Source organism: Peromyscus leucopus, chromosome 10 (assembly GCF_004664715.2).
Source record: "Peromyscus leucopus breed LL Stock chromosome 10, UCI_PerLeu_2.1, whole genome shotgun sequence".
Classification (NCBI taxonomy): domain Eukaryota; kingdom Metazoa; phylum Chordata; class Mammalia; order Rodentia; family Cricetidae; genus Peromyscus; species Peromyscus leucopus.
Window position 1 is genome coordinate 11,713,482 of NC_051071.1, and position 15,863 is coordinate 11,729,344.

Consider the following 15,863-nt stretch of genomic DNA (forward strand, 5'->3'; position numbering starts at 1 on the left):
ATTATGATTTAGAGTAAATTGTAATTTTTCATCTACTCTTTAGAGTAAATTAGACAGGGCTAAAGACAAAGATAGCTCAGTAGTCCCTGAAATCCTTGCTTTGTAAGCACAGGACTAAATCCAATTCATAGAACCCACCTAAAGACATGATGTTGTGTGCTTATAACCACAACACTGGGAAGGCAGAAACAAAGGAAATCTAGGGTTTGTCACCAGTCAGTCCAGTCTAACTGATGAGTTCCAAACTAAAGAGAGATGCTGACTCAAAGGAAGTGTGAGGATAACACTAAAAGATCTTCTCTGGCCTCCATGAATATTCCTTCGTATTTTCGTCCTTCCTTCCTAACTCTATGCATATTCATTCATTCATTCATTCATTCATTCTCTCTCTCTCTCTCTCTCTCTCTCTCTCTCTCTCACACACACACACACACACACACACACACACACACACACACACACACACACACACGGTGGTATTCTAATTGTACTGAAATGTGATTTTGATTGTATGTTAATAAATAAAGTTGCCCGGGGGTTAGAGCTACTAGAGCCATAGACAGAGTGTGGCGGTGGTGGCGCACGCCTTTAACCCCATAGATCTCTGTGTGTTCAGGGATACAGCCAGCATTGGACACATATGCCTTTAAGACCTGGGGGGCTGTACATACAGACAGTGACGAGGCAGTCTCGTGTTTGGGTTTACAACCAATGAGAAGGCAGAATGACTATAAAACGACTTACACACAGGGAAATAGCTCTCTTTCGGGAAGGAGGAAGGGTGAGATTTTAGCTCTGAGCTCTGACCTCTAGGCTTTCTCTTTTACATTGGTTCTGTGTTTCTTATTTAATAAGACGGTTGATTACATCTACACACACACACACACACACACACACACACACACACACACACACACACACACACACACTCACAGGACCCAGGTACCCACAAAAGGGTTACAGCCATCTCTAACTGCAGCCCCAGGGGTCTGGAGACCCTCGATCAGCCTCCACAAGCGCTGCATGCAAGGGCCGCAAATAAACATCTGCAGGCAAACACTCAAAACCATGAACTTAAAATGAATTTTTCTCAATCTTTCCAAAACAATTATGATCAAACCTTGCAGCTCCAAGAGTTTTTACTGTTTTCCACCTGATCTTCACTCGAATCGTCGGAGTCTGGATAAAGGTCGCTGTAACTTCCCTGGGGAGGCAAGAACAGAAACAGGGAGGCTTCAGAAGAGTACCTTCCTCAGAATGAAAGGACACCACTAAGAATGCTGCGGGAGGGAAGCCTCCTTTAGTGAGAACAATGGAACTGTAGTTACCGTTGACTCTCTTCTTATTCTTCTGTTAGGTTTTCCCAGTGCTTCAATAATTTCAAGAGCATATAACAACTTATGAGCACTCTTAATTTTGAGAAGTTCTTTCCAATTAAGTCCATCATTGCTCTTAAATTACAAAAGGAAAAAGGTTATCAAGACAAATTTCTAAGATCACTCTCTAAAGACTTAAAGCTCACAGAAATGAACATTAGTATAAAATACAAATCCTGTATATACATTAAATATAAGACAAGAAGCAAAAAAGGTACTAATAGCATGTTTAAAAAAAAAAAACCTATCCATTAAATAGTGTCCAATAAATATTTTAAAATTATACAAAAAGCATAGGAAAAGAATTAAATTAGAACATTGCTGTTTCTACTCTCAATTTAGGAACTACTGTTTGTATAACATGCAGCTTTAAAATGTTATTACTAAGGGGAGGGGGGCGGGAGGGGGAGAACAAGGGCATCCGTGTCTGATATGTAGAACTGAATTGTATTGTAAAATAAAATAAAATTAAAAAAAAAGATTTAAAAAAAATGTTATTACTAAAGTGGTCACTAATCACATTATAGACCATTCCTTTTAAATTCAAGTAATTTGAGAAGTCAGATGTTGAGAACTCATATAATCTCTGTGATGAGTTCCATGCCAGCCAAGGCTACATAGTAAGTCCCTGTCTCCAAAAAAAGGGATGAGGGAGAGTAATGTTGAAGATGGAAAGATGACCAAGTGGTTAAGAGTACATACTGGTCTTGCAGGGACTCTGAGTTTGATTCCCAACACCAATGCAGGGTGGCTAACAACCACATGTAACTGCAGCTCCTGGGGATCTGACACCATCTTCTGCCTCCACAGGCACTGCCACTCAAGTGCACACACCCATGCACAAGAATACATCATTGAAAGTAATAAACATAAACCTTCTGTTTGTTTGTTTGTTTGTTTTGTTTTATGGAGACAGGGTTTCTTTGTGCAGCCCTGGCTGTCCTAGAACTGGCTCTGTCGACCAGGCTGACCTGGTACTTAAAGAAATCTGCCTGCCTCTGCCTCTGCCTCCTGAGTGCTGGGATTAAAGACATGGACCACCACCACTGATTTACAAATCTTTTTTGACAAATTAATCTTTCATTGTAAAGGCATTCTTTTTTTTTTTTGTTTTTCGAGACAGGGTTTCTCTGTGTAGCTTTGCGCCTTTCCTGGAACTCACTAGGCTGGCCTCGAACTCACAGAGATCCGCCTGGCTCTGCCTCCCGAGTGCTGGGATTAAAGGCGTGCGCCACCACCGCCTGGCAAGGCATTCTTACAATGAAATCCAATATCACTTCTATAAGTGATACAGAAGAAAATTATCAGATATATTAAATGTCTTTTCCCAATTACGTCATTTGGTTTGTGTAACAATCTAAAACAAGGTCTGATGGATGTCACTTCACCACATTATATTTACCTAAACTTTACTACTTTCGCTGTCAAAAAGAAATATTCAAAACATGCAATTTTTAAAACTTCATTAATTGAAAGCAAATCCAGGGCTGGAGAGATGGCTCAGTGGTTAAGAGCACTTATTGTTCTTGTAGGGCTTGGGTTCACTTCCTGGCACACGAATGGCCCCTCACAGCTGTCCATAACTCTAGGCTCAGGGGATCCAACACCCTCTTCTGGTTTCTGCAGGCACCAGGCAAGCACACGGTGCACAGCCATAAAGACAGACAAAATACTCATACACATAGAAATAATCTCTTTTAAAAAGGCAAATCTCAAAGTTGGGGATTTAGCTCAGTGGTAGAGCACTTGCCTAGCAAGTACAAGGCCCTGGGTTCAGTCCTCAGCTCCAGGGGGGAAAAAAAAGGCAAATCTCTAGTTTTTAATTTAACAAAAGATCCTTCGAATTTTATTTAATATGATATGCAACTTAAAAAAACAAATGGATATTTAAACTGACATCTTTTTTCCTATTAAATTAGGAAATGGGGGTTGGTGAAATGGCTCAGTAACTTACATAAAGATTTGAGTTTGGATCCCAAGCACCCTTTGAAAAAGCTGGGCACAGCTATCACCCGTCAGTACTATTCCCATTGGCAGGGCAGAGATAGGAGGAGACATTTGACTCAAGGGACCAGGAGGAGGGAGAACACAAGGGTGGCAGGAGATGCCGACAATGACCTTCAGCCTCCATACACACATGCACACAAGAGAGCACAAAGACTGTGTGGACTCACCGGTTCCTCTGAAATATTCTGGAATGCCATCAACATGTTTGGACATGTAGGGAGAAGCATCAGCAACTCCCACACACGCCTTGACAGATTTTCTGCATGCAGATGAAGTTCTTCACATTTCAAACTCTAAATAAGTAAGAACAACCATTTTATCAAGATAGACCAGAAAAAATTAAAGTTTAAACTTCAGTTCAACTGTTTTGCCAAAATTTCCTACCCTCACTTTTAAAAAAGTCTGAAATTTCAACACCACATTTCTCATGGTAAATGTATTCAACAAAATAAACAGCTATGTAGAAGCAGCAATTTTTCAACTTCTCATCAACATTTTCTTATGATGGCTGATCACTTTCCTCAAGCAACTTTTGAAACAGAAGTCTAATCACCTGTTTCAAGTCTCTTTCCCATTTCTTCTTTGCAGATTATCATTCTAGGTATAAGACTGGCACTTTAAACTTTGACCTATATGTGAGCAAGTATTAAAGGAAAGCACAAAATTTTAAAGAACCCACTTTTTGATAAAACCTAAGTTGAATAAGGTGAGCAAGTAAACCAATAGACTAAAAAAAAAAAAGGAGGTTTCCTCAAGCACATTTAAGAAGCAAGTTTCCATTCACTGCTGAATTAAGGTACAACTGCAGAGGAAATTCAAAGCAAAAGATAAAACCTACTGCCCTGGTATTTACCATAGACTATAAGTCTATTATTATTATTATACTGCTATTGCTTCAAATACAATGATTCCCTGGGCTAATAATAAAATGCATGCAATACCAAGGAAATACTCTATGTCTATAAATAACTAAGATCTACTGACTGTGGTGATATTTTGTTTGTGATATTAACAAATAAAGCTTGCCTGGAGATCAGAGTACACAGCTAGCTACTAGAGGCCAGGCAGTGGTGGTCCAAACCTTTAATCCTTCCACTTGGGATCTCACGACATTGATCCCAGTACTTGGGAGGCACACACCTTTAATCCCAGCACTCACCCCCATATTTGACTCTGGGTTTTTATTACTAAGACCAATTAGAATTCACATTACAATTGACATAATCTTTTTTTAACCTAGTATGGAGTGGTCCTTCTGTAGATGTGGGGTTTTTGTTCTAGGATCTATGAATACACCATTATCTATGTTTTTGTAAGCTTATTATATAAAAGGTATGGAAAAGCTTGTGTGCATCCCAGCAGCCAGGAAGCTGAAGGAGATCAGTTTTAGTTTAAGGTCAAGCTGAGTTATCTAGCACTATTCTGTCCAAGGGAGGGAAAAAACTATGCAGAAGGATTGGGGTTCAAGACCAGCCTCAACTACACAGCAAATGTGAGAGGAGACTGGACTATGGGAGCCAGCAAAATGTCTTAGCAGATAAATGTGCTTGCTGCACAAGCCTGAGAGTTTTTACTTGGCCTATACTGTGGGGATCAAGAGGTTTCAGAGGAGAAGAGTGTTAGTATATGGCCTAGAAATTGTTTTAATGATATTTTGATCAAGAATGTGGATGTTTTTCCACCCTTGTCCAAAGAGGCCCCATGAGGCTAAATAAAGTAAAGTGTTTTGGGTTAATTCCTTCGGCAGAGGAAATCTCACAACAGCCTAATCTAGACTATGTTGTATGATTATTAATGGTAACTCCAATGACAATTTCTAAAGAAAAGGAAGAAGCTAAAGAAAAAACTAAATCCTGTGTTCAAGAAGATAAAACAGATTCAAAAATGAAATAAAGAGAGGAGGAAGGGCAGAGTCAGGAGTCACCAGGCAAACACAGAAGAAGCAAGATGAGAAATGATGCCACACTGAAAAAAGTACCAAGCCACTAGCTAAACATAGTAATAATCATGGCCTGCGGTGGTGGTGGTGCACGCTTTTAATCTCTGTGAGTTTGAGGCCAGCCTGGTCTACAGGGCGAGATCATGGACAGGCACTAAAACTACACAGAGAAACCCTGTCTTGGGGGGTGGGGAGGATAATGGGTAGTTTATGTTTAAGAGATAGTTAGTAATAAGCCTGAGCTACTGGCTGAGCATTTATTAGTAATACTAAGCCTCAGAGTCAATTATTTGAGAAGCAGCTGCTGGGTATTTGGGAACAAGCAAGTGGCAGATAAAATTATGTCTACACCCAATCATACATCCATACGAAGAAAACATCCTTTAAGATCGTTTAAGAATCAAAACAAAGCCAGGTGTGGCAGTTCACACCTTTAATCCCAGCACGCAGGAAGGCCGATATATTGCTGTGACTGTTTTAATAAAGAGCTAAACGGCCAATAGTTAGGCAGGAGGGATAAGCAGAACTTCAAGGCAGACAGCGGAAGTAAGAGGAGATAATAAAGGTGGCAGAAGACATTAGGAGACATGGAGCGGTAATAGGAAGTTCAAGATGAAAGAAAGGTAAAAAGCCACATGGTAAAACATAGATTAATTAAAGCAAGTTAATTTAAGTTATCAGAGCTAGTGGGACAAGCCTAAGCTAAGGTCGGGCTTTAATAATTAATCAGTCTCTGTGTTATTTGAGAGTTGGCTGGAAGGACAGAGAAAGACTCATTACACGCACAGGCAGGCTGATCTTTGTAAGTTGGAGAAAGGAATATAAGGCAGGAGGAGACAAGAATTCACGCATTTCTAGAGGCTCTCTCAGGCTGAGGAACTGGTGGTGGCTGTGTCTTGCTCTGCTTCTCTGATCTTTCAACTTTCACCCTGATTATCTGGCTCCGGAATTTTATTATAAGACCATTTAGGATTCGTGCAACACATCCATTCTTCATTTCAAATAGAAGCCAAGTATTCGCCCAAGCCAGAAACCAGATGGCATTTCTATGTCCTCCAACTTCAATCTTCACTTTGTTCTCCTTTAAATTTACCAAAAGGTGATTTTGTTTCTAATTTCTATCACATTTTGTCTACCATCACCATCCTGTTTCAGGGTACTAACAATTTCTACCTGGACAAGTGTGTTAAGTACATTACAAACTCTGACACCGAACAAACACACTTCATTTAAAACAAAAACCAGAACATATGCATCTGCCTCCATTTAAAAATCTTTCACTATTGTTCACTTTACTTTGAATAATATGGAAACTACTCCCATGACCCAAAAGACTTACAAGATTTTACTCTGCCTTGCTTTCCGATCTCAATCCTTTCAGCCTACTCTCCCCTTACCTTCCAGATTAGCTCTATCCTTGTCACAAATAACTGCTTAAAAAAAAATACTTACAGGAAAGATTACTAATCCTCGAAAAGGATTGCCACAAGGTTGAGATGTGAAGCTGAGACTTAAAACCAAGCAAGAAGCAAGTAAACAAACCAATAAGCAGACATGATTAAGACTGCTGCTAGAAATAGTGACGTACACCTGTAATCGGAACACTCAGATGGCCTAAACAGGAAGGAGGGTTCTATGTTCAAGTACTGACTGAAATACACAAGTTGAGACTTTTTATCAAAAAAAAAAAAAAAAACAACCACCAAAAAAATCTGTTCCTAGGCTTTAAGAGATGAGAGATTTAAGACATTAGAGGTTAAGAGATAAGAAAATTATTTCCTGAATCTCAATGAAAAGACAAAATATATGGGAAAGAAATCTGATTATTACCTCACTGTCATCCACTGCCACTTTTCCTGAGGGTGGTTTAAATGAAGCGAGCATTTCTAACAAATCAAAGAGAGTAGTCAAATGAGGTTCTTGCAATAGCAACAGCATTGGAGTGTTGTCCTTCTGAGGTGGGGGGAGGCAAGACGCAGGCAGCTGAGCACCCTCCCCTTTTCGCTCTCTTCTTGGTGCGCCCAAAGATACAAACACCATCTGCAAAACAAAACAAAGGATGTAGACAGAAGAATCAAAGAAAAAGGAAAAAATACATTCTTTTTTATTAAATACAACAATAAAATTGAGGTACAGTATAACTCCATTTACAACTTCAATGCACAGTAGTAAGAAGTGTTTAAATAGACTTCTTCCAACTATACAATTTATGTATGTACCTGCATATCTTTAAAACCAAGCTCATGAAGTGCTTTTTCATCATAGTCTGTTGTTAATTCATGTCCAGACGAGATCATCCTGACAGGCCCCATGAGGCCGCCTTCAACAGAAAAAGGAAAACTGTTCATGCCATTTGTTGACAATACTACAACAAAGCAATACACCCCCTGTTCATTACTTACATATACTCCTGAGAAACAGACAGTAATAGTAAGCATGCTTCCTGAATGTTTTCTCATGTCTTAAATTATGTAGGTTGTAAAAGATACAAGCTAACTTTTTACCACTAGTATACTTAGATAAATCCCTATATTTCCTTGACAATATAACGCTGTTATAAATGTAAAAAAAACAAGAACTTTTTGGGAACTTACTGCATTTCCCTCAGTACTACAGAGAAATCAGATTCCTTAATGCATCAGTTGCACAAGAAACCAGAATGTGTTGTTCAACTGAGCACTCATTACTGTTATTTTCCAAAAAGAACACAACAAAACAGAGCAAACATAAAATGGAAACCTAAATGCTTATGTGGAGAAAAAAAAATACTCAAGATCAGTTTATGCAATAAACTAATATTTAAAAGACCAACGAGCTCGTTCAATAAATCAGTACAGGTAATTTAAGAATGCCCAAGAGTCTTTTGCTGCTTATGGCCTGACTTTAATTCCCACCACCTGCCCCACCTCACAATCTATGCTTCAGTTAACAGGTTCCATGAGCTTTTCATGCTTTGACATGCTCCCTATGTAGACCAGGATGACTTTGAACTCAAGAGATAAACCTACCTCTTCCTCCCAAGTGACATGCTGCCCTACTCAGCTCTTTGCCCTTTCTGTAAAACGGGTTCCCATCTAATGTAGTAAAATGTCTACCCCGGGAATTCACAGGGGATGTCCCTTCATTTCCTGCAAGGCACACTCCCACTTCACTACTGTCCTTCTAGTATATACTTTACCTTTCCTAAGAATGTCTTTCTTCAACAAAATACAAAAAAAAAACATTTACTTCCAACATGGGCATGTTTCTTTTTTTATACTTACTGATGGATTTTAGCCACTAACAGTAGACACTCAAATTAATTACAATACAGTGGATGATTCTTTTAATAATAATTTTTTAAAAATTAGAAATGCCTGATTGGGAAATGAAACATTATTAAATGTCAAATAATTTCATCAAACATTGAAGTGGTGGTTTCTGATTTGTTTTTAAGTTAAATAGGATCTCACCATGAAGCCAGTGTTCCTGCCACAGCTTCCTACATGTGGGGATTATAACCATGTGCCACCACACACAACTGTCATTGTCTAATTTTATGTGAATGCTGAGTCATTGGTTGACTTCTTGTTCATAGTGACAGGGATCAAAACCAAGAGATTTTCACATGTGAGACAGAAATTCTACCACTGAGTGAACTCCAACCTTGATTTGTATTAATGCAGAAAACTATTTAGTGAGCACAAAAGCAACTGTTTTCAAGAGTACTGAGTAAAGCAGGGCAATTCTCTACATGATGATGTATATAACACTTCTATTACGATTGTAGTAGCAAGGCAGGCTCAACTCAGGTCTTTGCATGTGCTAGGCAAGTGTTCTACCAGTTAACTATGGTCACCACACCAAAAATGACACATAAAAGTGTTTTAATTTACTTTTCCAATTCACACCAAGAAAATTTAATACAGGAAAACAATTCATTTCTAACAATGAGATGGAATCTGGCAATTTTCTTCTCTAGAGTAGAACTGACATGTAGTCAAACCAACAAGTTTTTTTCTGAAGGAGGTGGACATCCTGAGTATTGAACTAGGGTCTCAGGTATGCAGACCAAGTTCTGCACGACTGACGTAGAGTCCCTATCTCTAAGAGACAGTTTTAACCTAAGAAGGGCCTAAATCATTCTGACAAGATTCGTTGCCTTCAAAAACAAAAAAAAATTTATTAAGAAAAATATGGTGGCTCACACCTATAATCCTAGCATTTTTAATCCAGAGAATCATCAGATCATACTTAAAAAACCTGTACTCCACAAAAATGGAAAACCAGGAAGAAATGGACAATTTTCTGGATAAATACCACATACCAAAATTAAATCAAGACCAGATAAACCATTTAAATAGACCAATAACCCCTAAAGAAATAGAAACAGTCACCAAAAGTCTCCCAACAAAAAAAGCCCAGGACCAGATGGTTTCAGTGCAGAATACTACCAGACTTTCAAAGAAGAACTAATACCAATACTCTTCAAAGTGTTCCACACAATAGAAACAGAAGGAACACTACCAAACTCTTTTTATGAGGCTACAATTACCCTGATACCCAAACCACACAAAGATGCAACAAAGAAAGAGAACTACAGACCAGTCTCCCTCATGAACATTGATGCAAAAATACTCAACAAATATTGGCAAACCAAATCCAAGAATACAACAAAACAATCATCCATCACGACCAAGTAGGATTCATCCCAGGGATGCAAGGATGGTTCAACATACGAAAATCAGTCAATGTAATACACCATATAAACAAACTGAAAGAAAAAAAACACATGATCATCTCCTTAGATGCTGAAAAAGCCTTTGACAAAATCCAACACCCCTTCATGATAAAGGTCTTAGAAAGATCAGGAATACAAGGAACATTTCTAAACATAATAAAAGCAATTTATAGCAAGCCAACAGCAAACATCAAATTAAACGAGAGAAACTCAAAGCGATACCACTAAATTCAGGAACAAGACAAGCCTGTCCACTCTCCCCATTTTTATTCAATATAGTACTAGAAGTTCTAGCTAGAGCAATAAGACAACAAAAGGAGATCAAAGGGATACAAATTGGCAAGGAAGAAGTCAAACTTTCACTATTTGCAGATGATATGATAGTATACATAAGTAACCCCCAAAAACTCTACCAGAGAACTCCTACAGCTGATAAACTCCTTCAGTAAAGTGGCAGGATACAAGATCAACTCAAAAAAATCAGTAGCCCTCCTATACACAAATGATAAAAGGGCTGAGAAAGAAGTCAGAGAAACATCACCCTTTACAATAGCCACAAATAATATAAAATACCTTGGGATAACACTAACTAAACAAGTGAAGGACCTTTTTGATAAGAACTTTAAATCTCTAAAGAAAGAAATTGAAGAAGATATCAGAAAATGGAAGGATCTCCCATGCTCATGGATAGGTAGGATTAACATAGTAAAAATGGCAATCTTACCAAAAGCAACCTACAGATTCAATGCAATCCCCATCAAAATCCCAACACAATTCTTCACAGACTTGGAAAGAAAAATACTCAACTTCATATGGAAAAACAAAAGACCCAGGATAGCTAAAAGAATCCTATACGATAAAGCAACCTTTGGAGGCATCACCATCCCTGACCTCAAACTCTACTATAGAGCTATAGTAATAAAAACAGCTTGGTACTGGTATAAAAACCGACATACTGACCAATGGAATCGAATTGAAGACCCTGACATTAATCCATGCACATATGAACACCTGGTTTTTGACAAAGGAGCCAAAACTATACAATGGAAAAAAAGAAAGTATCTTCAACAAATGGTGCTGGCATAAATGGATATCAATATGTAAAAGATTACAAATAGATCCATATCTGTCACCATGCACAAAACTCAAGTCCAAGTGGATCAAAGACCTCAACATAAATCCAGTTACACTAAACTTAATAGAAAAGAAAGTAGGAAGCACTCTTGAACGCATTGGCACCGGAGACCATTTCCTAAATAAAACACCAACAGCACAGACCCTGAGCACAACAATTAATAAATGGGACCTCTTGAAACTGAGAAGCTTTTGCAGGGCAAAAGACACAGTCAATAAGACAAAAAGACAGCCAACAGAATGGGAAAAGATCTTCACCAACCCCACATCTGACAGAGGACTGATCTCCAAAGTATATAAAGAACTCAAGAAACTAGACATCAAAATACTGAACAGTCCAATTTAAAAATGGGCTAAAGAGCTAAACCGAGAATTCACAAAACAAGAACTACAAATGGCTGAAAGACATTTAAAGAAATGCTCAACATCCTTAATCATCAGAGAAATGCAAATCAAAACGACTCTGAGATACCACCTTACACCTGTCAGAATGGCTACGATCAAAAACACCAATGACAGTCAATGTTGGAGAGGATGTGGAGCAAAGGGAACACTCCTCCACTGTTGGTGGGAATGTAAACTTGTACAACCACTGTGGAAATCAGTATGGCGGTTTCTCAGAAAATTAGGAATCCAACCACCTCAAGACCCAGCCATCCCACTCTTGGGCATATACCCAAGGAATGCTGATTCATACCATAAAGATACATGCTCAGCTATGTTCATAGCAGCACTATTTGTAATAGCCAGAACCTGGAAACAACCTAGATGCCCATCAATGGAAGAATGGATGGAAAAAATGTGGTACATATACACAATGGAGTACTACTCAGCAGAGAAAAACAATGACAGCATGAAATTTGCAGGCAAATGGATGGAACTAGAAAAAATCATCCTGAGTGAGGTGACCCAAACCTAGGAAGACAGTCATGGTATGTACTCACTCATAAGTGGACTCTAGATATAAAATAAAGAACAATCAGACCACAACCCATAGAACCATAGAGGCTATATATATAGCATGGAGGTCCCTAGGACGACTGTGGCTTATAATAAATTTCGGTTTTACTCAATTATTGAAAAAAAAAAATAGCCAAATGAATGGAAACACATGAACTATGAACCAAAGGCTGAGGGGCCCCCAGCTGGATCAGGCCCTCTGAATAGGTGAGACAGTTGATTGGCTTGATCAGTTCGGGAGGCAACTAGGCAGTGGGACCAAGTCCTGTGCTCATTGCATGAGTTGGCTGTTTGAAACCTGGAGCTTATGCAGGGATACTTGGCTCAAGTCTGGGAGGAGGGGACTGGACCTGCCTGGACTGAGTCTATCAGGTTGATCGCAGTCCTTGGGGGATGATTTGCCCTGGAGAAAGTGGGAATGGGGGGGTAGTCTGGGGGTAAGGGAGGGGGTGGGAGGGGGGAGAATAGGAGAACCCGTGGCTGATATGTAGAACTGAATGGTATTGTAAAATAAAATAAAATAAAATAAAAATTGAAAAAAAAAAAAAAAAAAAGACTGAGACAAGAACTGCTCCAAGTCTGAGTTTAATATACAGAGACTATCAATTAGGAAAAAAAAGTTAAAGACCTTGTAAATATAAATATTTTATTTATCGTGTCAGAAGATAAAAGGTGCTTGTACTAAGCATGACATTCTGAGCTCATTCCCTGCAACAAACATGGTGTTTGGAGGTGAGATTTGCTGGGAGCAGTTCAGGACACAAGGGAAAGGTGATCACAAATGCACTAACACCTGTACAAAGGTCTTGACACAGGAGATCTCTTTCTTTCTGACCTTCCACTCATGGCAATGCAACAAGAGTGGAAGGTGCTGCACTCTAAGAGGGAAGCACACCTCACTAGATCCTGGTACCTTCATCTTCTGCAGGGCAGTCAGGAACAACTTTCAGTTCCTGTCTGGGAAAGTATGGTGACTCACATCTGTAATCCCAGCACTTTGGAAGCCCTGGAGGGAGGATTCCTGAGAGTGTGAGTCTAGCTTGGGGCTACACAGTAAGTTCTAGATCAGCTTGGACTCCAGAGGTAAGATCCCATAAAACACCCTTCCATTGAAGCAACTGCTAAAGCAACAGAAGACAGACCAAGACAGTTGCTACACAATAAAGCCTAAAACTGTACTCAACTGTCAGGCAGTGGTGGCGCACGCCTTTAATCCCAGCACTTGGGAGGCAGAGGCAGGTGGATCTCAGTGAGTTCAAGGCCAGCCTGGGCTACAGAGTGAGTTCTAGCACAGCCAGGGCTACACAGAGAAAACCATGCCTGGGGGAAGAGAAAAAAAAAAAAAAAACCCACACAAAACTACTGAACATGTCAAATGTTTAACTTACCGGGAAACTCTCCTTTTCTGCTGCTCTGACCAAACTCCTGAAGCTGAGCTTGCTGACTGATTTGTTCCTTCTGTAAGTTTTCATACCAATGAGTTACTTCAGCCCTAAGATCTGCTACCTGGTCACTGGGATACATTTCAATAGTCATCTGAAATATAAGATGTAACCAATTAAAGACTACAAACAAACTACCAGACCCAAACAACTAACCAAAGATCTGAAAAAGAAATGTTACCAAATTTGGAAATTAAACCCTGTAACTAACCTTATCAGGAAGTCCAGCAGGCTGACATACAACCCTTAGAGGCAAGGACTGCTTGTCACTCAGGGCTTTCAAATGACTACTAATACCAGTGCCCTCAATTTGCCATTGTCTCAGATGATATGCAAACCTACAACAACACAAAGCACATAAACAAAGGAGATCATTTTCAACACTTTAATGTTTCAGGAGTTTTTCTTTCTTTCTTTCTTTCTTTTTCTCTTTTTTTTCCTTTCCTTTTCTTTGGTTTTTCAAGACAGGGTTTCTCTGTATAGCTTTGGAGCCTGTCCTGGAACTTGCTTTGTAGACCAGGCTGGCCTCGAACTCAATCCACCTGCCTCCGCCAAAAAGGAAAAGTCCATAAAAGGTTATACCAATTTTAGATTCAACATAGTGAGTTGAATGTAAAACAAATAAAATAAATAAATACAAGTAGGTAAGATTTTAATTAAAAAGACTCCCAGAGAAATGACTGGAGGAGAAAAGCCCATTATATACAGTTATTTAAAGGGAGTGGGAGGGAAGCGGTAGGAAAGTAAAGCAGAACCCAACACTAATCTAATAATGAAGGATCAAGTTTTCATTTTGACATTTAGAAAAAAGGTTTAAGAAATACTTTCAGAAAAAGATGTATTCTACAGAAATACTCCTCAGATAGAAGAATATATTCAAGTGATGTAAATCATTTTAACAGAAGAGACTGGCTTTTATCCACAAGTGTAACAACAACAAGAACAACATCCCTGGATTAAAGACTAATTTCAGTGAGCTGGAGTGAGGCTGCTCTTGCGGAGGCACTGGTGCAGGGTTTTCAGCAACCATCGCGTGTCCATAGCCATCCATAACTCCAGTTCCAGTGGGTCTGACACCCTCTTATGGCCTCTTTGGGCCTTGGCATGTACCACATACATATATGTACATGTAGGCAAAACACTCATGCAGATAAAATGAAGTAAGTTCTTAAAAGGACTCTTCACTTGCCCCCAAAGGCATCTAGCACGACACAGACTAAATACTGGAAAATTCCCTAATTTATTTTCAGGTGTGAAAAATAAGAGTCAGGTTCCTGATTTTAAATAAATAAATATATGAATGAATGAATGAATGAATGTCTAAGGCTAAGCAGGAGTTCTGAAATTAAAGGATAGAAATTCACTTATTTCCTACAAGTCAGACATTATCCAGGTCTATGACTGAACAAAAAAGTAATTAAAAAAACGCCTTGTACTGAGGGTTTCAAGTTGTAGTTTCTCCACGTTGCTTCCACTGACATTCTGACCTCCATACTTTATAGTATTCTTGGAACAACAGGCAGGCTATCTTACACACCCTCAAGTGTTTACCAGCATTGCTGGTCTCTCTCCAGACAAAGCCAATACAACCTTCTCCTCCAAAGGTATGATAACAAAAATGTTTCCAGAAAGTACCTACTGCTCCTAAGAAACAAAATCACTGTGGAATGAAAATCATTGCTAAGATTAAACCTTTCTCTAAAAGGTGAATTCTTTAAGATATTACTATTATTCACTATTATACAAGCTATTTGGAATGTTTCTCTAATGTTACATTATTATAAATTTGCAACACTAAGCACATTGAGCACTTGATGTACAGGAAGAAGAGGTAAGATTTGGTAGGCAATACATAGCTTTTCAGCTACTGCTTTGGATTTTTTTATTCAATTTCATGTAATTCATGGTTTACTAGTCACTGACAGATGTTCATATAATTTAACAGCAATGTTAACTTCAGCATAAAATAAATCAAGACACATACGAAAGATACATTTTTCCATAGCAGGACAAAACTAGTATCTATGAGAAGAGATACTAGGGCTTAAATTCCATAAACTGATGAAAGGTACTACTTTGGAAATGAAAATTAAGGACCTTCGGATATAATGTTACATACTGGTAAAATTACAATGTACAAGACCTAAGGATGTGTGTTAACATGCCAGTTTGCTGTTCTACACAGCACAAAATTCTTTTATAAATAATTTAGTATATCATCAACAGCAAACATGCCTAATATGAAACAAAGCAATTACAGGAGACTTTTCCCCCAAATAATATCT

The 15,863-nt window shown here is 38.7% G+C and overlaps 1 protein-coding gene across 4 annotated transcripts in view; it reads right to left on the reverse strand.

Annotated features, from left to right (window-relative positions):
• The window catches only part of Usp34 (ubiquitin specific peptidase 34), a 190,767-nt gene that overhangs the window by 84,274 nt on the left and 90,630 nt on the right, over positions 1–15,863 (reverse strand). For all 4 annotated transcript variants that reach the window (XM_037208944.1, XM_037208945.1, XM_028876366.2 and 1 more), the window contains 7 exons: positions 13,790–13,916; positions 13,525–13,672; positions 7,542–7,642; positions 7,153–7,362; positions 3,551–3,676; positions 1,329–1,451; positions 1,121–1,204 (listed from right to left, as the gene is read on the reverse strand). In XM_037208944.1, coding sequence (XP_037064839.1) covers positions 1,121–1,204; positions 1,329–1,451; positions 3,551–3,676; positions 7,153–7,362; positions 7,542–7,642; positions 13,525–13,672; positions 13,790–13,916 — 919 coding nt within the window. The remainder of the gene's footprint in view (positions 1–1,120; positions 1,205–1,328; positions 1,452–3,550; positions 3,677–7,152; positions 7,363–7,541; positions 7,643–13,524; positions 13,673–13,789; positions 13,917–15,863) is intronic.